This window comes from Thamnophis elegans, chromosome 4 (assembly GCF_009769535.1).
Source record: "Thamnophis elegans isolate rThaEle1 chromosome 4, rThaEle1.pri, whole genome shotgun sequence".
NCBI lineage: Eukaryota > Metazoa > Chordata > Lepidosauria > Squamata > Colubridae > Thamnophis > Thamnophis elegans.
In genome coordinates this window covers 117,591,944-117,615,589 of record NC_045544.1, presented here as the reverse complement: position 1 = coordinate 117,615,589, position 23,646 = coordinate 117,591,944, and the positions used below count along the sequence as shown (strand labels likewise).

The 23,646-nt window shown below is 41.7% G+C and overlaps 1 protein-coding gene across 2 annotated transcripts in view; it reads right to left on the bottom strand.

Annotated features, from left to right (window-relative positions):
* Positions 1-23,646, bottom strand: part of MLXIPL (MLX interacting protein like) — a 51,096-nt gene that overhangs the window by 3,766 nt on the left and 23,684 nt on the right. For both annotated transcript variants that reach the window (XM_032214905.1, XM_032214906.1), the window contains exons 7-11: positions 21,935-22,015; positions 8,680-8,867; positions 7,149-7,713; positions 1,304-1,377; positions 207-372 (exon numbers count right to left, since the gene is read on the bottom strand). In XM_032214905.1, coding sequence (XP_032070796.1) covers positions 207-372; positions 1,304-1,377; positions 7,149-7,713; positions 8,680-8,867; positions 21,935-22,015 — 1,074 coding nt within the window. The remainder of the gene's footprint in view (positions 1-206; positions 373-1,303; positions 1,378-7,148; positions 7,714-8,679; positions 8,868-21,934; positions 22,016-23,646) is intronic.

Here is a 23,646-nt window from a genome sequence, read left to right as displayed (position 1 = left end):
ACTGAGCATTCACAGACTTCTTCTATGGAACATATATTCAGGCAGAACACTGTCCAGAATAGATAGAACTACTGGTTGATTGTAGATCAGTGTTTCTCAACCTTGGTGACTTTAAGTCCTGTGGACTTCAACTCCCAGAATTCCTCAGCCAGCTGGCTGGGGGATTCTGGGAACACTGTTGTAGATGCTGGTTTCTAATGACTCACCACAAGTAGGAGTGGGGGAGAGGCGTTCCATCTTGGGGACAAGCAATGAACCTGTTGATGCTGTGGTTGCAATGGACTGCGAAGGGCTGGAGATGGGGGACAGCTGAGGGCTGAGCTCTGTTATTCGGGGCAAAAAGCTGGCGGGTTCATCACCAAATGTGTTGCGCTTCAGAAAGGAAAGGAAAAAACGGTTAGCACCGTACAAGGGAACATTAAGCATAGGAGTGTCCATGGAACCTTCTGCCACCAGATACTAAAAATTACTCTAGAAAGGAGAACAGATTCATGGAAGAGAAATCTATTAGCTATAGTCCTGATTTCTAAACAGCCAGGAATGGAATTTCCAGCGTTGGAAACAGTATACAGCAGAGGTGGGTTTCTGCCAGTTCGGCCCGGATCGGGCGAACCGGAAGTGGCGGTGGCGGGAAGCTCTGCCCACCCACCCAGACATTTCTGCAGATGTGCAGAAGCATCATGCATGTGCAATGTGCACACCAGCGAACCAGTAGTAAAAAAAGTGGAAACCCCCCACTGGTATGTAGTACTTGGGAATAGCAGTTTTTTTGGACAAGCAGCGAATTGATATCTGCCTCCAGCTCTGTTGATGAACTTCCCAGAAGAAGATAATGTGTCCAGTCACCAGTGGAGAAAAGAAGCTGAACAACCTGGGACTTTCTGTCTATGAAGTGCTACCATTCTTCCGTTACAATTTCTCCTCTAATAAAAGCTAGTATTGGCAATCTAGGTGTGGGATGTATGTTGGTTCATTTCACCCATGGTTGGGGCAGTTTCCCCTCCAACTGTCTAACATGATATCCTCCGACATAGAATAGAATAACAGAGTTGGATGGGACCATGGAGGTCTTCTAGTCCAACCCCCTGCCTAGGCAGGAAACCCTACACCATTTCAGACACTTCAGACATCAACCAGGGTTTTTCACTTTCTCCTGAAATCCCAAGTTTTAGTATACCAAACTGTCCAGGTGAGATACAACTCCATTCCTTTCAGTTTTGGAAGCACTTTATCTTAACCTTTTTCCAAACCCAAAAACACCCCCCCCCCAAAAAAAAAGATTCATTCTCTCACCAACACCTACCAGGGTCTCAGGTGCTGTGGCAGCCACGGTGTGGCTGGGAGCAGCCAGGTTCTCTAAACTAGGTTCTGTTTTTGCTGTAAAAAGAGGTAAAATTAAGTCAACCCATTTAGAGACCACAGTAAGGTTTACACAAGCTGCATAAGCCTAAACCAAGGACAAGAAAGTCCAATCCCTGCATTCATGTAAGATGTGATGGTGCAGCAGATAAACCATGCTGAATGAATGATTGGATTCACACAGCATCCTGACACCTGCACTCCCATATTATGCTGAACCACAGACTGCCCAATTTCATTTTAACCTAGGTTAATATGTTGTGTGAATCCAACCAAACAGTGCTTTCAAATTTAATCAGTGCTCAGGATGCTTTAACTCTAGTGCAGCTGAGGTATAGTTAAGGAGGGAGGTCTCTCTTCCAAATGGAATCTTGTCCCCATGAACAGCATGAAGCTTAGCTAGAGATGGGGCTAGCCTTTTATTTCCCTGAAGGTCTTTCTGGGTTACTGAAAGAAAGATGCTAATGTTTTCTTAGGTAACAGGGAAGGGGCATCCTGATGGATCCCCCCATGTTGTGGAGCACCTGTACATCAGGAAAGAAACAAATCTTGCTTTATCCCTCTGTCACATAGCTACTAGTTACAGCTTTTTCATCAGGCAGCAAGATCTTTCTGACCTTGTCTGGGCTTGAAAGCTAAGCAGGGTTAGGCCTCGTTAGTACTTGGAGGGGAGACCTCTTATGGAATAGCAGGTCCATATGTTAGACAAGGAAGTCAAAATAACATCTAGAAAAAGAAAATTATTCCTCTACTTTTGCCGTACGTCCAAAGAATGAACCTGAAGGGATCCTGACTCAAATCTTTTTACTTCATTAGGGCTACAGATCTGAAATGGAGAATGGTCCATTGCCAAAGATTACCGTTACCCAACTAAGAGCAGGAACGGCTAACAATCCAAAAATAAATGGATCATTGGCATGCAATTTTGTTATTTTGTTCTGGATTTCAAGAGATGGTCTCTCTTTCCTTTTTACTCTGTGTGCGCTCATTCTTAAATCCGATGATGGGAACTATTATTTTTAACATTTATATGTGCCCAGTTGAAAGGCAATAATGGCCTGAAAAACAGGATAAAAACATTTTATTCATTTATTTGTATCCCACCTTTTATTATTTTTACAAATAATTCAAAGTGGCAAACATATTCATCTTCCTCCTCCCTCTTCCTATTTTTCCCACAACAGCAGATCTGTGAGATGAGTTGGGATGAGGGAGAGCGACTGGCCCAAAGTCACCAGCTGGCTTTCATAAGTAAAACAAGACTAGAACTCACGGTCTCCAGCTTTCTAGCGTGGTGCCTTAACCACTAGACAAAACTGTCCAACATATAGATGAGGATGAGGATTTATACACCACTTTTTAATGTTTTAGCTAGAGTCTAGAGAAGCTTGTTGTGTTCCACCAAAAGTCTAAAAGATTTTTCTTTTGGTCTCTCCATTGACCACTAGGGCACATCCATACAGCTGTTTTGCCATATTCCTCCCAAGCTATTAGGAAATCATGCTTCCCTCACATTCATCTTCATTGTGCTGTGAAAACAGGTGTGGGCTACCCTGCTTCCCACTCACTTTTAAATGTCCCATTCTAATCTAGGGGAAGTGACTGGTGCTTTCCTCTTCTCAAATCTCAGTCCTGACAGTTAGAACAATTAATCAGTGGAACAACTGGCCTCCAGAAGTTGTGAATGATCCAACACTGGAGGTTTTTAAGAAGAGGTTGGAAACCATTTGTCTGAAATGGTATAAGGTTTCCTGCCTGAACAGGGAGGTTGGGCTAGAAGATCTCCAAGGTCCCTTCCAACTCTGTCATTCTGTTAATCTGTTAATCTTCCACCACATGGAAAGGATCTTCCAACGGTAACACAACTGTCTCCTTATTGCATGCACAATTATGTTTTCCTTTTTTTTCTTTTCTATCACATACAATCAAGATCAAGTGAGTTACTAATACCACGCTATAAAGCCCTAGCAGGACCACACCTAGAGTACTGCATCCAGTTTTGGTCACCACGCTATAAAAAAGATGTTGAGAGACTAGAAAAAGTGCAGAGAAGAGCAACCAGTATGATTAAGGGACTGGAGACTAAAACATATGAAGAACAGTTAAAGGAGCTGGGCATTGCTAGGCTAGTGAAGAGAAGGACCAGCAGAGAAATGATATCAGTGTTCCAATATTTGAGGGGCTGCCACAGAGAGGGGGGGGGATCAAGCAATTTTCCAAAGCACCTGAAGGCCAGACAAGGAATAATGGATGGAAACTGACCAAGGAGAGATTCAGCCTTGAAATAAGGAGGAACTTTCTGACAGTGAGAACAATCAACCAATGGACAGAAGTTGCCTTCGGAAGTCATCACTCAAGACTTTTAAGAAGAGGTTGGATTTGCCATTTGTCAGAAATGGTGTAGGGTCTCCTGTTTGAGCAGGACTAGATGATCTATAAAGTCCCTTCCAACTCTGTTAATCTGTTAAGCACACAGTGAGCTGAACTTTTAAAAGAATGCTTTTTAACTTTGGTTCCACTAGTCAATTGTTCAAGTGCTAGGTGGCAGAAAGTGTTAGGGTTTTGTTTTTTCTTTGTTTTTGTTTTTTTAATTTGTTCAGTCAAAGATGCAGCTGTCAAAAGCTGGAGATGGAGAACAGAACAAGGTTTGACTAAGGAGAGCCGTGTGACAGCTGTAAAGTTCCCCAAACCCTCCGTGAAGAGAGGGAGGGAGGAGCCAAGACTGCCCGGGTACAATGGAAGGTGGAAATGACTTTGGGAAACAGGAGGAAGAGCAGCAGATTAGGCAATGGACAAGTAAGAGGCAGATGAGTCTGCAGAAGGAATGTGGGCATGGCAAAGTTCTCAGAAAGGACCCTCCCTAGTTTCTTCTGCAGAGGTAGGGGAGAGGGGAGAGAGAGGAGTACTTTCACACCTGCAAGATTCAGTTAATGCAACCTTACAATACAAATAGAGCTTGTGCTCCTGGATGCGCTATTTGTCTGCGCTAACTGGCAAGCCTGACATCTGGGAGGAGCTGCCATTGGAAATAGAATTCTCTGCTATCAGGCTACAGAAGTACAAGAGCCATTATACTTTCCATTATACTTTCCATTATACTTTCAATTACATGCAAAGATGGGCTAGTCAATTTCAGGACTTTGCACTCCTTTGACTGACACAAAATATAATCTATAAAACATGCAGAGGAGTCATCTACAATTTAAATGGCTTCTCCTATAAATTCATTGGCTGAAGTGGTAACCAGTACACTAACCAGTCAAATCGATCTATTACTTGTAAAAATAGTTCAGAACCAGAAAAAGATTGCAATCTTCTACATGTCTACTCAGAAGTAATGTTATTAATGATACACTTTTCTTTGAGTTCTTGGAACTTATCAGTTGCTTTAATTCATTTATATGTACTGTTTTATATTTATTGCACTCTTTTGTAAACCACTATGTCAGAACTGATTTGACAGTATGCAAATAGAATAAAAATGAACGTTCAATATGCTATTCAGAACTAATCTTACTAATAATGCATTTATCCTTGTATTCCTAACACTGATTAGTTATTGGTTGCTTTCATTCATTTTTAACTTCTGCATGTTTTTGTTAACTCTTTTGTAAACTACTATAGGTCTGTACTGTTTTGGCAGTATGCAATAGAAAGTAAGTTCAATAGGATTTAGTCTTTGAAAAGAATAAGCAATTTAGGTCCATGCATGCTTTGACCATGATTTGGAAGAAATGATTTGGAAGAAATGATTTGGATGCTTTCATATAAGCCCAGCGTCTCTTTATTATTCATTAAAAGAGATGCTTTGCCCAAATGTAGTACAAAACAGTATTTCCAAATCATTTTAAAGTATACACAGTACCTTCCAAATGCATTGCTTCTATGGTCTCCAAAATTCTCAATAGGACTTTGGCTACTAATAGTCCAAAACCCAAAAGGTTTCTGTTTGAATTGTTGACTTATTTGTAGAACTGAATCAAACATGTCTTGGCAACCTCCTAAACATATAAAGGGAACAGGACTGTGGCCAGCTAAAGAAATGGTGCATGGATTGGTATATGAGAAATGTCATTTTTGGTAACTAATAAGTGCCAACCATTTTTTTTAAAAAAACAAGCAAAATGCATGCAATATAGATCTTAGAAGAGGATATCTATTCTTTCTTTTTCAGCACAATTTAATGCAACATATTTTCTCAAAACATATTTATCATCTGTGCTTTTATACATAGTAATAACAATAATGGAATAGATTCAGGATCATGCTTATATTCAGTGATATCTACTTGATATTAAATGTTGCATGGTTCATGTCAAATCTCCCTTAAAAGTAAAGGTTCCCCTCGCACATATGTGCTAGTCATTCCCGACTCTAGGGGGCATTTCAAAGCCAAAGAGCCAGCACTGTCTGAAGACGTCTCTGTGGTCATGTGGCCAGCATGACTAAAGGTCAAAGGCGCATGGAACGCTGTTACCTTCCCACCAAAGGTGGTTCCTATTTTTCTACTTACATTTTTACATGCGTTTGAACTGCTAGGCTGGCAGAAGCTGGGACAAGTAATGGGAGCTCACTCCGTTATACAGCACTAGGAATTCGAACCACCAAACTGCCAACCTTTCTGATCAACAAGCTCAGTGTCTTAGCCACTGAGCCATCGCGTCCTTCTAATAGAATAGTTCAGGTTCATGCTTAATTAATGGAATCTAATGAAATAGATTCAGGCTCATGCTTGGATTCAGTGATATCTACTTGATATTCAATGTTGCATGATTCATGTCAAATCTCCTTTAAATACACTATATTGCCAAAAGTATTCACTCACCCATCCAAATAATCAGAATCAGGTGTTCCAATTACTTGAAGAGCTGAGGTGGCGCAGTGGTTAAATGCAGCACTGCAGGCTACTTCAGCTGACTGCAGTTCTGCAGTTCGGCTGTTCAAATCTCACCGGCTCAGGGTTGACTCAGCCTTCCATCCTTTCAAGGTGGGTAAAATGAGGACCTGGATTGTTGTTGGGGGCAATATGCTGACTCTGTAAACCGCTTAGAGAGGGCTGAAAGCCCTATGAAGCGGTATATAAGTCTAACTGCTATTGCTATTGCTATTGCTACTTCCATGGCCACGGATGTATAAAATCAAGTACCTAGGCATGCAGACTGTTTTTATAAACATTTGTGAAAGAATGGGTCGCTCTCAGGAGCTCAGTGAATTCCAGCGTGGAACTGTGATAGGATGCCACCTGTGCAACAAATCCATTCGTAAAATTTCCTCACTCCTAAATATTCCACAGTCAACTGTTAGCTGTATTATAAGAACGTGGAAGTGTTTGGGAATGACAGCAACTCAGCCATGAAGTGGTAGGCTACGTAAACTTGTCCAACATCAGTGTGTGACCTCACAAATGCACTTCTGGAAGAATGGTCAAAAATTCCCACAAACACACTCTTAAACCTTGTGGACAGCCTTCCCAGAAGAGTTGAAGCTGTTATAGCTGCAAAGGGTGGACCGATGTCATATTGAACCCTATGGATTAGGAATGGGAGGTCACTTACAGTAAGTTCATATGCGAGTAAAGGCAGGTGAGCGAATACTTTTGGCAATATAGTGTATGTCTAAATCTGGATTTCATCCAATGCTTTAAACTAGTCTGAACATGCTATTAAGTAAAATGAAAATAAGATCTTCTTGAATGCAAGTCATTCTTTAATTAGACTTTGCAGTCTTAATCCCAATGCATTCCCAGCCTGGCAAATCCCCTCAGGAAATATTTTGCCTCGTATTCCTACCTGTGCTCAGCAGCTCTGTCAGACATTGGTCAGATATTGTTGCAGCAAGTGGGGGGACAGGAAGTCTTGGGGATCTCTTGTTCTTGACCGTTGCACCCTTGGTCTTGGGCCTGTCACTTCCAGATGGGGACTGTCCTCTGGCCAGGCCAGAAATTGGCAGACTAGGGAGCAGATGTGATGCATTGAAGGGAGAATGGTATCCAGATGGCAAGTCTAAATTGTAACCTGGTATATTTGGGGGAAAACAGGCTGTGGAGAGGGATGGGGAATTAGGACAAGAAAAGAGAGGGGCAGATGGGTAGTGGAACTTGGAGCAAGGGGCTGACAGTGGTGGGCAAACTGGCTGTTGGCTGAACAAAGGGGCTCTGGGCAGGGAGGCAGGACAGTAAGATCCATAGTGGTCAAGGCTGAGCCATTTGTTGGGGAGTGTGTAGGGAGGCAGGGGCTTCTGCTTGCGATCAGGACCAAAATTGTTGGGGGAGGTTGAGGGGGAAGGAATGGGAGGGATCTCAGGGCTGAGGAAGGCACCAGGTGAACCAAGCTGAGCTGGGCAGCCACCTGCAGACTGAAAAAGAAAAGAGAGGAGAAAGAGGCTGCAGCAGCAACAACAAAAAAGGTTAATTAACATATCCTCCCAGCTCATTGTTGAAGTGGGCAGCCAACCAGAGAAAGGGAAAAGTGGCAGAAAGTCAAAAAGAGGAAGGCTCCAAATTCTATCTGACCTATAGAAACCCAAACTGCTCTATCCGAAATGCTTTGGCCTTTGAAAGTTTATTTAGCACTTAGAATAACTCTCCTGATTTGGATCGTTGTAAAATCAGCCAAATGAAGTAAAATAGAATAACCGCTGGCAATTTTTGAGCTAAATCCTGCAGTACTGTGGATCTGAATTTTACAAGTGGGAAATAATAGTGGGGTGGTTTATTCATATTTAGATCACCAAAATGTTGCCACTTTATATACTCTGTTGTACTCCACCCCATTACTAGGGATGTGATAGGCAAGAATTGATCCTTGATCTTCAACTTATTTTCCCTGCCCAAATAACACTTTGCACATGAATCTGTTTATTATTCCACATTCAATTTATACTGAGAATTCCTGCAAATGGGCAAATGTCTCCCTCTTAAAGTCTGGATACAGCAGGAATGTAGGCTGAACCCAGACTGAGTTGGAAAGGGCAGAAAAATACAAAAGGAGAGAACAGGCCCCAAAACTATAATGTTTCCCCAAAAATAAGACAGGGTCTCATTTTCTTTTGACCACCGAAATAAGCGCTTGGCCTTATTTTCGGGGAGGTCTTATTATTTTTGAGATGCAGGAGGCACCAAGCGTGGTCACCTCATGGCTGCTGCTGGGTTGCAATATTTTTGAGGGGGGGCTTATTTTCAGGGGAGGGCTTATTTTAGCGCATGCGCTCAAAAGCCCGATTGGGCTTATTATACGGGGCGGTCTTATTTTCGGGGAAACAGGGTAAATCAAAACCTAGGGTGGAGGATTGGAGAAACAGATGGCCATCCAGCTTGCACACCTGAAGACGAGGGCTGCTCAAGTTAGGCGAACTGGCAGAGCCTGTGGGAAGCAAGGCATTGGACGGGCTGGGAAGAAGGTTGCTACCACCACTATCAAAAAGGGTGTCTGGCAGGGGCAGAAAGCAAGGCTGATCTGTGTAGCTCAGAGGGGTTTGTGCAGGCACTGGCCGAGGGCTGGAGAAGAAATCTAGAAAACAAAAGAGAGACCTAGTCGGTTAGACAGTTTTATACGCCACAAAAACATTCCAAATTTGACAGGAGGCATACATGATATAGATTCAAGCTGCTTACATGCTCCGTGCTTTACTTTATTACTGTGGAATCAAGAGTTATGGAATTATGAAAGTCTCCAAACATTAGGAATTGCAGTATTTATGTAGACCTCAGGCTATTTCCGCCCCATCTCTATAAAAAGGCAGTCCAATTTGAATAGTGTCGAGAATACAATATTAGTTCCTTTCAAACATATATTCAGCTAAAAAACAGAAATCTTCCCAGAGTGATTGAGGAACTCTTTCAACTGGGTAACAAACACATCATGCGAACAGAAAAATGAATTAATTCAGCAAGAAGGTTAAGGGTGTGGTGTGGGAAAGCAGTGATAATATAAATTATAAAGACACACAGAGAGTTTTTCCCCTGAATGCCATCACTCTGCTAAGCAACTAATTCTCACAACACTGTCAAATTATCTACTAAGACTGTATTACTATTATTCTTCTCTTCCTTCCTAGTACCCATCTCTTTCCTAGTACCTATCTCTTTCCACTTATGACTATAACCATGTTGCTTGTATTTTTAAAATTTATATTGTTTTATTTGTTTCCTAGTATAATTTAATACAATAGCAGAGATGGAAGGGACCTTGGAGGTCTTCTAGTCCAACCCCCTGCCTAGGCAGGAAACTCTATACCATTTCAGACAAATGGCTATCCAACATCATCTTAAAGACTTCCAGAGTTGGGGCATTCACAACTTCTGAAGGCAAACTGTTCCACTGATTAATTGTTCTAACTGTCAGGAAATTTCTCCTCAGTTCTAAGTTGCTTCTCTCTTTGATTAGTTTCCACCCATTGCTTCTTGTTCTACCCTCAGGTGCCTTGGCGAATAGTTTGACTCCCTCTTCTTTGTGGCTTCCCCTGAGATATTGGAACACAGCTATCATGTCTCCCCTAGTCCTTCTTTTCATTAAACTAGACATACCCAGTTCCTGCAACCCTTCTTCATATGTTTTAGTCTCCAATCCCCTAATCATCATTTGATTGCTTATTAATAACCTATGACTATCACTAGGTGTTGTATCTTATGATTCTTGATGAATGTATTCTATTTTATTTTTCTTTTATGTACACTGAGAGCATATGCACCAAAGACAAATTCCTTGTGTGTCCAATCACACTTAGTCAATAAAGAATTATATTCTATAATGTGATATCCAATTTGGATCCTGGATTATACCGTAGCTAAACAGAAGTGCCTTACCTGGGAGACACCTTCAGTTTATAAGTTTACCTTCCTTAACCAGGGCTCTAGGTATTGTCCGAACTCAAACTTGAGTGGTGAGCTCAGCTAAGTTTAACTGCTGACCTTAGAAGTTCACGAGTGGATCCAAGAGCAACTATAACAAAAAAGACCTGATCCAGTTGAAGCATCTCTGCTGCTCTTGAAGTTTTTTTCTTACTTATGGGAATATGTAAAATGAGATAAGAGTACCAGGAGGTTATCCCAATTGGATTACTACAGTAACTTTATTTTATAAAAAGGAGATGTCTGGGATTCAGGCCCTGTAAAGATAGGTAAAATATTGCTCTGACCAGGGAGGACAAGCTTACTAGGTTTCTTGCTCGTGGATGGTACTCATGGATATTTGTATTCAGAATTAGGACCAGACTTTAGTTAATTTATTGTTCGAAGTTATGTGAATGCAGAAAACTCTGTGTGTGTGTTTGTGTATGAGAGAGAGAGACAGAGAGACAGACAAAGACAAAGATACAGAGATACACACACATACACAGAGAGACAGAGAGACAGAGAGACAGACAGACAGACAGACAGACAGACAGAGATACACAGAGAGATACAGATGCAGAGATACCGAGAGAGACAGAGACACACAGAGAAAGATACAGAGATACACAGAGAGAGAGAGACAGAGACAAACAGAGAGAGATACAGAGATACAGAGAGAGAAAGATGCAGAGAGACAGAGAGAGACAGAGAGAGACAGAGAGAGACAGAGAGAGACAGAGACAGATACAGAGATACAGAGAGAGATACACAGAGAGATACAGATGCAGAGATACAGAGAGAGACAGAGACAGACAGAGAAAGATACAGAGATACACACAGAGAGAGAGAGAGAGACAGAGACAGACAGAGATACAGAGATACAGAGAGAAAGATACAGAGACAGAGAGGGATGCAGAAATACAGAGACAGAGACAGACAGAGAGAGAGACAGAGAGAGAGACAGAGGTACAGAGACAGAGAGAGATACAGAGATACAGAGAGAGAGACAGAGACAGAGAGAGATGCAGAGAGAGAAACGGAGACAGAGATACCAAGAGAGAGAGATACTGGAGGTGGCTAATGGACTGAGGGATTCTACCTCCACCCCATTTACACCTTGCTCCCTTCCTTAGCTCTCTTTCAATTTTAATGTTAATATTTATTATTTTAATATCTTACTGTTTTATTCTATTGTTTTTACTCTATTGTAAGCCACTTAGAGTCACCTCCAGGTGAGATGGGTGGAACAGACATTTAATCAATGCATAGATAAATCAGCCCACACAGCCACTGAGCTTAAGAGACATTGCACCCCCTTCCTGATGCTGATGGTGCTGCCTTGGAGAAGCCACTGCACTGTTCTCACCTGGCCAGAGATGGTTGGAAGGCAGATGGCTGGGTTTTGTAGCAGCAGAAGCAGCAGCAACAGCAGCACACCAGGGAGAGTGGCTGCAATTGTGAAACAAGCATTTTCACCACATAGAGAAGCAATCATGTGTCAGATCCTACCCATGGGCCACAAAAGTATTAGCCGACACCTTCCAGCCCTGACCACAAAAGGGTAATGGATGCTGGGGGATAAAATTGCCACGTTTGCAATCTCTACGCAAAGAAGATTATAGTCTACTGCAGGGGTGTCCAACCTTGGCACTTTAAGATGAATGGACTTCAGCTCCCGGGATTCCCTAGCGAGCTTCAAGTCTTAAAGTTGCCAAGGTTGGACGCCCCTGGTCTAGTGAATTTCTGGTGAGTTAGCTTTGGAGAACTGAGGGGGGAAAGCCTTCCACTTAAAAAGTGTGCTAAGAATCAAAGCTTCCTTTTAGAAATGATTCTTGTGGTCTTTTAGGTTTATTTCAGTAATAAGCAACGTGAGTGCATGTCTGTGTTAAATAGCAATAACCCACAGTATCGATGAAGTAGGGCATCCAATATTTTGTATTCTGGGGCCATACTTGGTCATGGCTGAGTGAAGCACCATACTGGCGCAGTGGCTGGAGCTAGGGGGCAACACATGGATGAGGCCAGCAGAAAGGCTAAAATCATTTCATGTAAACTTACAACTAATTCAAACTGATGCTTATGAAACGCAGCTGATACTCCCTGTGTTTAATAATTTTCCCCTTCTGACATAAGGAAAATCATGTAGCAGATCTGTGGAGCTTGCCCCAATGATTGCTTGGGTCCACATACGATTTTGGAGCCTCAAAATGTAAAACTCCCATAGTCGTGGAAGAAAACATGGCAAGTGTAGGCCTCCCACAAATCCACAAACACTGTTTGGTCAGGAGAGAAGGAACCAAACAATCTTTGTTGTAAAGAAGGTCAAACACAATTTTTGTTGTATACATGGTGTACAATGACAATAAAGGCTGTACCACGCACCTCCCTGGAGGTATCAAACAGGTCTGTGTCTGCTTTCTTGCGCCTGCTTTGCGTGCAGCCTGTGGCTAACCACATCCCATGGTCTTCCCGAAGCTGAGCCCCGTGACCCAGCTGTGGCTTTACTCTCCCTTCCTGTCCCTGCAGCATAACTCTCGTTTCTGGAGGGTCAGACAGCCCAAACCGCTGCCTTGGCACTTTCGGAGTTGCGTGAAATGGGCATAGTCATTCCGAGCCTCTTTTCTTCCTCAATCCAAAGTGGAAATTTTGAAAACCACAACCCCACATCAAGCACTCTGAAGATTTTTCCACTCGATGTGTGGGGGTTGTTCTTTTTCCGATGTTGATTCCCAATTTTAAATTGACCGACCTCAGTCATTTTTGTGACCTAGAACCTTCATTTTTAGTAATATAGAATTGGCATGGGTGAAAAGCAGGGAGATTGTGCACAAGGGGAAGACGAGTGTGCCCGCATACACACACACACACACACACACACACACACACACACACACACACACACACACAGGCAAGGGAAGATTAGAATGTCTGAGGTTGCATCAACCACTTAGTAAATTTATTGGGAACTGCATCTACAATACTGGCTCAGTTTACACGGCAGCTAAACTAGTTTTAGGTGCTATAATGCTTGGAAGCCCAGATGCTGCTTTAGCATGTTTTACAAACTTAAGGCATCATGTTACAGTATAACACAATGTGGTTTGTTTGGGCATAACATGTCACATGAATGTAACAGTTGTGTTTTGCTGAAGTGGGTTTAAAGTCTGTTTTTAAATTAACTTCACTATCTTGTGAATAGAATTACAAAAACCAAAATGCTACCCAAGCAAGTAAGAAACATGTTTATGTGACAAAATCCATTTCTTCACAATGTAGCAACTGCTGGAGGTAGACCATCCTTTTCATGAGCATACGTGACACAAAAGAACTAAACGGCTATAAATGTGTCAAAACGTTTCAGCTAAGGCAACTGACCACACTCATTTTGCCAGTTTCTTCAAGTGAGGCCAACAGTTGTTTTCTAAAGTTGGCTGCTACTAGGAATATACAAGTTAGAACTTTGTGACAAAGCCTAACATTAAGACAATTAATATAAAAAGAGTGTTTTGGTGGCAAAAATGTTTCACTGAGGCATGCTACATCTACATAAGGTTTAGGCTTTAATGTATTGTATTGAAAAGATCTGAAAAACCTAAGGTATTTTTTTTTTTGGAGAAAACAGTCTTCCTGTTTCCACTGAAGAATTCATAATATACTTATCACAATACATAGGAGGCCCTGTGGATTTTACTTTGCCAGCTGTTGCTGACATTAGGAGGCGGGGCATATCTACGTTTAAAGGCCATTGAGCTAGTGGCACCCAAAGGCAGGTGGCCAGCATAATGTCACAGAGTGTTGTTACCTTCCCAACAAAGTGGTACTTATTTATATACTTGCATTTGCATGCTTTTGAGCTCACCCCATTGCGTGGCACTCAGGTCTCAAACCTAGACTGCTGGCTTTCCAGCTGACAAGCCCAGTGCCATAACTGCTGAGCCCTCTGCTGCCCTATTATAATATTATAATGCAAGTAAATAAATCTCTCCAATAAGATTTATTGGTATCTTTCATTTTAATACATACGGTATATAGCTAATCCTTCAAGAGCAACCTATCTAAAGTTGGATTAGTAAGATTTGGATCTTGTGTCCATAGACTTCTACTTTCCTTTAACTCTTTAGAAACATTATAGAATCCAGAACTGATGCAGGCAGTCGCCCACGTATACCATAGGTTCCAGCTAAGATAATGTTCCGTTTCTCCTTTGTCCCTCAGCCAACCCGTCATTCTGTCCATTTCTGCACATTCATAAATCTTTTTAATTATGGCATCTTCCGATGGTATGGTAGTAGATTTCCAAAATTGCGCATAGGTTATTCTTGCGGCCACAATTATATGTAGGCTCAAATGCCATATAGATTTACTCATGTTTTCTGGTTTTATGCTTAGTAAAAAAAGTCTTGGGTTTCCATTCCATGCTTGCCCCGGTAATCTCTTTTAGCTAGTTTTGAATCCTTCTCCAGTATTTCGTGGCCTCAGTACAGGACCACCAAATATGGTAGAATGTCCCATCCCTTCTTCTGGGATTAAGCCTATTTCTATTGTGCTGATTTTATTTTATTTTTTTCTAGTGCAACCTACCTTTGAACAGCTCTCTGATTGGGAGAATAGAAATTCATTCTTTTGATGGTTGGGTCTTAAAATATAATCAATGATAGTTCTTCTGCAAGTAATAGAGGTGAGGAAGAATATTCAACATACATTTTATTCTTCACTGGAACTAGAACTTGTTTGGGTTCCCAATAAATGCAAACAATGATTGTTGGGTCACCAACTGCTACTATTATAATTTTATTTATTTGTATCATAGCTCATTATTGTCTTCTCTATGGTATTTGCAGAGACGTGCTAAAGGAAACTCCAAGGAAAACTAAACTGCATGCAAAAATATGCACTGACCTATTGTATGTACATGTACAATTGCATTATAGAAGCAGAACATTACAGAAATTTCCAATAGCAGATTGTGCTCAGGAATGAAATTTCCCCACAATTGGTACCCGATATGTCAAAAAGATGCCTGATAGGATTAACCATCTTCTGCAGCAATGCAACAAAAAAACTTGTGGCACTTTACATATTGACAAGACTGCAGTCAACACATCTGATCTTTGAACAGTTATGCATTTATAAATTTCTAGTCCTTAACAATATAAGGACTCTTTTGCTTCTGCCAAAAAAATAGCTCACTCAGGAAGCACTCCCTCAGTCTCAAGAAGTACCCCCCTACCCACAAATTTCCCCAACTCTGCATTCTTGATTTTCCCACACCCATAAATTATGCAATATGGTAAATGCCCATCCTGATTTTTGACCCCTCCAAAATTAATTCCCTCTGACAACAGAATACACCCTTACACACACACACACACACACACGCACGCACGCACACACACACACACACACACACAGAGCCCAGCTACTTCCTTCTTTCCCCAATCTTTCAGAGCATCCTCCCCCACAATGTTTCCTAACATATGCCCTTCCCCACTGGCACTTACACAAAAATATACTGTAGCTCCTTTTCACATGTAAACACAATACAAGCCCTGTTTCAGCTCCCTCCTCTACCAAATTTACAAACACATACAGAAACAAACGCCCTTATCTCAAGAAATCAGTGAATAGATTTTCCCTTTCCCAGGACTGCAACTTCTTTTACAATTGATCATTAGCATATGGGATATTTGTTATTGCTGAAACTGCCCTTTTCCAAAAGAAACACTTATATTATTTGTGTCTACAATAGCCCTGACAGGTCGGCTACATAAGGGCATATGTGCCTTATTTCCTCATCAAATCCACAGCAGGTTTTTTTCCTTTATTCCCCTAAATACTTGTTCAACCTCTACCATACTACACAGTGTAATCCTGTTTGTTCAAAAGCCCAGTTGTATTCAAAAGATTTTATTCTTATATAAAAATTGCAGCCTATTTCAGAGTAAACCTATCCAGGATTGCAGTTATGCAATTGCATTCACACATATGCATTATTTATGCCTATTTCATTCTTCTAGCAATATCCTTTGCTAGAAGTAAATAGCCTCCCTATCTTTCTCCCTGCAAGACTACAAACTGTCAATATTCTTGGTATGATTTTAAACAAATAACAAGCAACATTGATGAGTTAGGAATATCTATTTTGCTTTAAATCCTGCCCCCCTGTTCAAAAAGTACAGTTTTCAACTTTGACAGCATATCATTTCCTCTCTCTCTGCATCTTTGGAGACTAAAATGAATAATATTAATAATTATCATTATTATTATTGCAGGTACTACTATTATGATAGTTTAAGTAAGAGTTTGATCAACAGGCTGAACCGTAAAGAAACTACAGTAAGTGAACCAAATCAGAAAACAAATCCACCCTTGTGCATGTGCAGAGAGTTATTAGGACTTTAATTGAACTGCTTAATCGTGTTATAAAAATGCAGCCATTGACTCTGTAAATTACATCATTGCAGCTTTTCTTGGTATGTAACTGTCACTTGCAAGCATTAACTGAGAAGGCCAAATATAAACATATCCTGGCCCTCTCTGTACTAATTATAGACTGTTCATCTCCCTACTGAATATAAGTTCTCCAGGGTAAGTCTTTTCTCTCACTCATGCTATTTTTAAATTTTGAAAAAGCAGGATAGGAAGATTATTGACACTTTTGAACATTGGTGTTGGAGTATACCATGGACAGAAAAAAAAATATCATTGAACAAATTAACCCTGAGTTCCCACATGGGCACAAATGATCTGGCTCAAATTATCCTACTTTGGACACTGTATGTCAAGACCAGTGTGATCTAGAAAAGGTTCTAATATTGAGAAAGATGGAAGGAAAGTGAAGAGAACAACACACAGCAAGGTAGATGGACTCAGTTATAGTGGCAATAGTGCAATGTTGGAAGACCTGAAACACCAGGTTAGGGACAGATCTATCTACCTAGTCATGAAGAGTTGACAATGACTTGACGGCACATGATCAATCATGTTATTTTGCACAATGCTGGTTAGTTCATGCAGTCTTAAATGTTTGCATCAATATATTAAACTGCATAACTGTACATCGAGTAATGGAAAAACAGCAATGCAATTCCCATTCACTGGCTTTACTCATTTATTTTTATAATTTAATCCTACTTTTCTAGGACACTCCAGGTCATGTATTGTGTAAACCATAACATATCTTATTTGGCAGGCATAACATGTCATACACAAATAACACATTAAGCTTGCCAAAATAACTAACTACTGAATAAGAAATGACTGTACTTAGCAAACCATGAACTATAGTATATGTTGTGTAAATCCAAATGTTATTTACTCAATAAACAATGTCTTATCACTTAACCATGTTAAGTGATAAGACATCACTTAACATGCCCAAATTCAACCAAATATGCAGTGAGGTGTGTGAAATAAGGTATGGCAATAAGCACACTCCAAGTCAGACAAGGCTGGGCCTCATATAAATTTTGCCATTCTTTCCCTATAGCAAAGAAGATTATTCCATACAATATGGGCAGCCAGACTAAAATTGTTATTAAGGAAATCTATTCCTTGGCTTCTAAACTACAGGACAGAGATTTCATGGTATAGCATCCGATTACGCCAGACCAAATACAGATGAAGAGTGCAAAAGCTAGCTGTAAGTTTCCATACAGATCACACATTAAGTTTCTTTTCTTGCATCAGCCATATCTCCTTGGGGGTTCCCCCCACCCCAAGATGTTAAAAAAACCCTTTCAATTTCAATCTTAATGGGAAAAAAAACAATTTATACATTCATTATACTTCACTGTTAACGGCCAGTTCATAGAAAGGCTTGGCAAGTATCACAGAGTGTAGAAACACACCACAGATTGTACAAATAGCTGCGGATCGCAGTGACTAAAAGTTAGCGGAAACAAGTAGATTGTCCGATCTCTAAGACTCAGTATGAGACCATGGATGATTGATGAATAAACCGTAAATTGCCTGTAATCCTCCTATTTTATTCCTCTGTGAATGCTAAATGCACTTTTGCCAATTTCTTTCAAAGACTTGGGCAGAATCAGTCGGGATGTGAGAAAATAAAGTAGTAGTAAGGACTATTTAGCAGAGGACCTTCCAGGGAAGGTCCTCTGTTGCAGCGGCTCCTTGCCCCACCAAATAGTTTTCAGCTTCTTGGGAAGAAAGGTGATATTTTATTTACAACCCCACCCCTGGAGCAGAGAGAATGATCTCTCCTAGCTGCCTCCATACATTCGAGAATTCCAATTTCCAAGCAGCTTCTTCTTAGGATTGGAAGGCCCAAATCAGAAAACATCTAAGAGATATTGTGCTTCATCTATAGCCATGAAGCAGCTGTAGTTTGCTACATGAGGGTGATTGAACTAGGTAGGACAAGGCAAAATTCACTCTATAAATTCCTGAGAGATGCAAGAACTCCCCACGTTGCTTTTCTGGTCTCTAGCTACTTTGTTATATGCAGTTATGTTTTCACAACTGAACCTCACCTCTGGGGTAGAGATGAAGAATCAGATGGCCCAAGTCTACAGAAAGAGAGTGCTCTGAACAAGTACAGAGAGCACTTCCTTCTTTCCCTGAGCACCAGCTCTCTGGCAGCCCTTAGGTTTATAGGAAAGGGCTATCTATGCCAGGGAACAGGGAGGGGACCCAATAAAAGCAAGGCTCAACTCCCACCACATCTGCCCCATCATCTCCTACCTGCAGGGGAAGGCCAGCAGCAGTCTGTCACCATCCCCAGGGACTGCCGTGGTCCTGCCATGGGGACTTCTCCATATGGTTCAGGTTCCTCTCCTCTCCAGACATTCAGAGCAGCAAAGGGGGGGGTGGTTCCTCATTCAACAGGGGCCTCTGCCCTTTGACTGACAAGCAGAGGAGCCTGCCTGGGGACAGAGTTGGTGACTTTACTGCCACTCCTCTGCATTGCAGCAGCGGTTTTTTGGGGGGGGGGGGGGGCTAACCCAGGTTTTTCCTTGAACTACTCTCCTTCCATAAAAAAAAGTCAAAGAGGCTTCCGGAACATCGAGATAAGAAGGGGGCTTTTTAGAAACGTTTTCAGTCCCTGGCACAATGCAGGCTCAATTTAGTCTTCCAAGATATGGAAGTTTGGGAATATAATCAGGTTAATGTCCACTGTTTAGTTACAGGATGGGGACAGTGATGAAATTACTACCAGTTCTGTGGGCATGGCTTGGTAGGCATGGCAGGGGAAGGATACTGCAAAATCTCCATTCCCACCCCACTCTGGGGCCAGCCAGAGTTGGTATTTGCCGGTTCTCAGAACTACTCAAAATTTCCACTACCGGTTCTCCAGAACCTGTTAGAACCTGCTGAATTTCACCCCTGGATGGGATTCTCAGGTGGCGGCCCCAAAACCCCTGGAAGAGAGTGCAGTTCAGACACCAGTCCTTTAGTCCTTCCTAAAGGAAACAAGGCTTAACTGAAAATTAAAGTCCCTAAAATTCTAGCTGTGAGATAAACTGCCTCTGAGCATGTCTGAAGTGTTTCTCTTCATTGAAACATCTATTTCCTTGATTTTTTTAAATTACTCCTGAGATTTGAGCTTAACAAAAGATCTAAATCAAGCCCTTATTTACTGACTTTCCTTGTATATTTTTAAATTATTTTTTGGGAACACAGCCAACACAGTTTTCCCCATCATCACTATCTTCACACCAGAAAAAGCATTATCAATTTCTATGCATCAAGACTGACATTAAAAGCAGTAACTTTCAAAAAAAAATGTTGGTAGATTCTAACTCCTTAATTAAAAGATTTCAACAATTAGTACGTACAATCATATTCGCTGGGTCTCAAATATCCTGGACTACACAGCTAAGACCACAGCAGTGGATCAAAATCATTTTAATTATTTCAAGAGTTGTCAAATGTATGGCTATTTTTGCTGTCACCTTTCCAGTGGAAGCCACCCAGTCAACAGAAATAAATTTTTAAATGTTAAATTTTTAAAATGTTAAATTTTTAAAATGTTAAATGTTTAACATTTAAATGTTAAGTTTAACATTTAAATGTTAATTTTTTAACAACTCTTCTAAGTTGGTGACAGTACAGAGTGTCATATTAAAACAAGGAAAGAAGGATGCCTTTTCCTTAGGGCTCTGACTCAAATGCACATACTATTGAAGCAATTAATTGAGGACAACATGTGTAATGAGATTTCAATTGCACCCACCATTTACCTCTTCACTGCATCATCATTCAAAGGTATCCATCACCTTTACAGTTCTCAGTCACTCTAAGAAGGATCCATCTCTTCTCCCAAACCAGGTACTTTCTAGGTATATTGGGAGTCCAGTTCCAATGATTCTAAGCCAGCATATGGTTACTGGGAATTATACTACAGGGTTGTAGTGGATTGGGGGTGGGGGGGAGTTATCAGATTGGAGAAATCTGAATTAGAGTTTGTCAACCTGAAGGAAGAACACAACTTTCCTGGCACCTTACTTCTGGTTGAGTACACACCAGGGGTAGTTCCTGCCAGTTCTAACCTCTTCTATAGAAAAGATTCCACAAATCTACAGTGCCGTTTAGAATCGGTTCCAGCTCCTTCCCCGCCTGTCTGCACATCATCAAGATGAAGACCGAGAGGAGGAATTCTGGGAGTTGTGAAATCCACAAGTCTTAAAGCTGCTATGTTTGAACACCCCTGGGGTTTTTTTCCTAAAGGGTTAGGGGTACAAGGGTCTTGTAACTTGACAGCTTTAAGACTTGCGTGCTTCAAATTCCAGAGTTTCTGAGCCAACATTTTGGTTGCTAAGCAAGAGCATTGTTAAGTGAGTTTCACCATATTTTACAAGTTGGCCACGTCCACCCAGTCACATGGCTGGCAAGCCACTCCCCCTGGTCACATGGCTGGCAAGCCACTGCCACCCGGTCACATGGCTGGCAAGCCACCCCCACAAAGCAGGCCACACCTACAGAAGAGGTTCTAAAAAATTTTGAAACCCATCACTGGTACACACAACATATTAAAGCCAATATTACATGATGGCTTGGTTCACACAATGTGCTAAGATAGCAACTGTTTTTTTCACAATTTTCTGAACCCCAAAATACCTGACCCCATTTCAACCTAGTCAGCATATTGTACAAAACGGATCATGAGTTTCTGCAATAGGATGCTTGAGAAAGGGTTTCATGGACAAGTACCTTGCACAAAACCCGCATGAGCTAAGGGGTTGTTTTTCCATTCCTTGGTTCTAAGTGTTTCCTAAATTCAGAAACACATCGGTAAAAGGAGTGAAGTGACCCTCCTCCAGCCCACATTTTACTCTTCAGTCCTTCATTTGGCTGCTTCCTGGTCTGCAGCCCCCAACCACCCCCTCCTCAGAAATTTCCTCTTTCTTGAGTAGAAACTTTTCCTTCCTCTCTGAGTAGCCCCTGGCATGGTTCCACATTCATGTAGCGCAAGTTATATTTGGGGAACTGTTAAAAGTGGAGGCTGGAGAGCCATCTGTCAGGGATGCTTTAAATTGGATTCCGGCATCAAGAGTGGGATTGGAGTTGAGGACTTTCCTCCTCCTCTTCCTCCTCCTCCCTCTCCTTTCCCCCATTGCCAGCAAATTGAGAAAATGTGACACATTAATAGAACCAAAGGGCCTTAGAATGGAAGCCTCTGCTGAAGCCTTGAATGCGCCTCACAGGTCATAACCATCAAATGGCTCCCATTCTAGATCTTTCCCATGATCTCTTCCGCTTCCCCCAGAATAGGCTGGTTCCTACCAGATATCTCCATGAAATCATCAAGATTTGGCTGCAGTGGGGCCAGGTCTGGTTGGATCATGTCCGCGTTGCCAACGTAAGCTGTAAGGGAGGAAAAGAAAGCGAAGATTTACCATAGAACTCATGGAGATCTATGAGTGCGATGCAGCCAACTAAATTTATCTATATGAAGAGTTATATCTCTATAGCTATTCTGCTTGCCTAGCTCAGGGGGAAACACTGCCCCTGTTCATGGAGGTTCTGATTACAGCCCAACTTAAGAACTGCCTTGCTGTGTCAGATCGACTTAGGTCTTTTCCGGAGGATCATGAGTGGGACAAGCCAGAAACACTCATACTTCTAGGTCAGGGGTGAAATCTACTTACCTTCACTACTGGTTCACAAATGTGAGCGCATGCATCACCTCTGCGCAAGCGCAGGACCTTACGTGCATGTGCAGAGATTCAAAAACAGACATGATGACGTCCGGGCAGGTGGTGTAGCCTGCTACCAAAGCAGGCCTGCAAAGGTAAGTAGAACAGCGGGGGGTGGGGGGGAATCTGCTGTGCCACACGATTTAGATTAGCTAGAAAGCAGGAAATCCTGCTTTCTAGCTAATATAAATCGAGTGGCACAGCTGATCGTGGGAAATACTGGTTCGCCTGAACCGGTAGCATTATTTTACTATCGGTTCAGGTGAACCGGTAGCTTTTTTTACTACCAGTTTGGGTGAACTGATCTGAACCGGTAGCATTTCACTCCTGCTTCTAGCGTTCAGGCACCAATCTATATAACCTTTCAATAGTTGTATCTGCGCTCAGCCAGACTTTTGCTTGTTGCCACCTGTTCCTCCCACATAGACATTTAGCTTTCAAAAGTGAAAGGTAAAGAGCAGTAGAAGCGGATGTTTATGTGGCTCATACAACTGTGACTCTTGTTATTTAATCATGCAGAAAGAGAGGAAGGGAAGAGGAGGATTTTGAAAAGCAAAGTCTGCTCAAGGCCTTTGGACCAAACTAACTGACCTGGGCAGGGAACTTTAGGCCATTGGATCAATGTTTCTCTGTCCTCATTCTAAATGTTTCCTACTCTCAGCAACTTTAAGATGTGTGTCATCAACTCCTAAAATGTCCCATGCTGGCTGGGGAATTCTGGAAGCTGAAGTCCACATATCTTAAATTTATTAAGATTGAGAAACACTGTTCTCTAATTACCTGTTTAAAAAAGGACACAGTAATGTAGACCAACCTGTTAGGTAAAGGTTCCCCTTGCACATATGTGCTAGTTGTTCCTGACTCTAGAGGCCAGTGCTCGTCTCCATTTCAAAGCTGAAGAGCCAGCGTAGTCCGAAGACGTCTCTGTGGTCATTTGGCCGGCATGACTAAACGCCGAATGGAACATGGAACGCTGTTACCTTCCCACCAAAGGTGGTCCCTATTTTTTTACTTGCATTTTTACATGCTTTCGAACTGCAAGTTGGCAGAAGCTGAGACAAGCAACTCACTCCACGCTCATTCCATGACGTGGCTCTAGTGATTCGAACCATTGAACTGCCAATCTTTCTGATTGACAAGTCTTAGTGTTTGCAAGCCTTGCATTCTTGATCTGCTGTCCTTCAACTTAGCTTGTGTCATTAATGTGTCTGAACCTACCTCTCTGCTGCTACTAGCTCTAACAAATATATAGGGAGACCTTGCTTACTGTCTTGTTTAGCAACTGTTTGAACTTACACA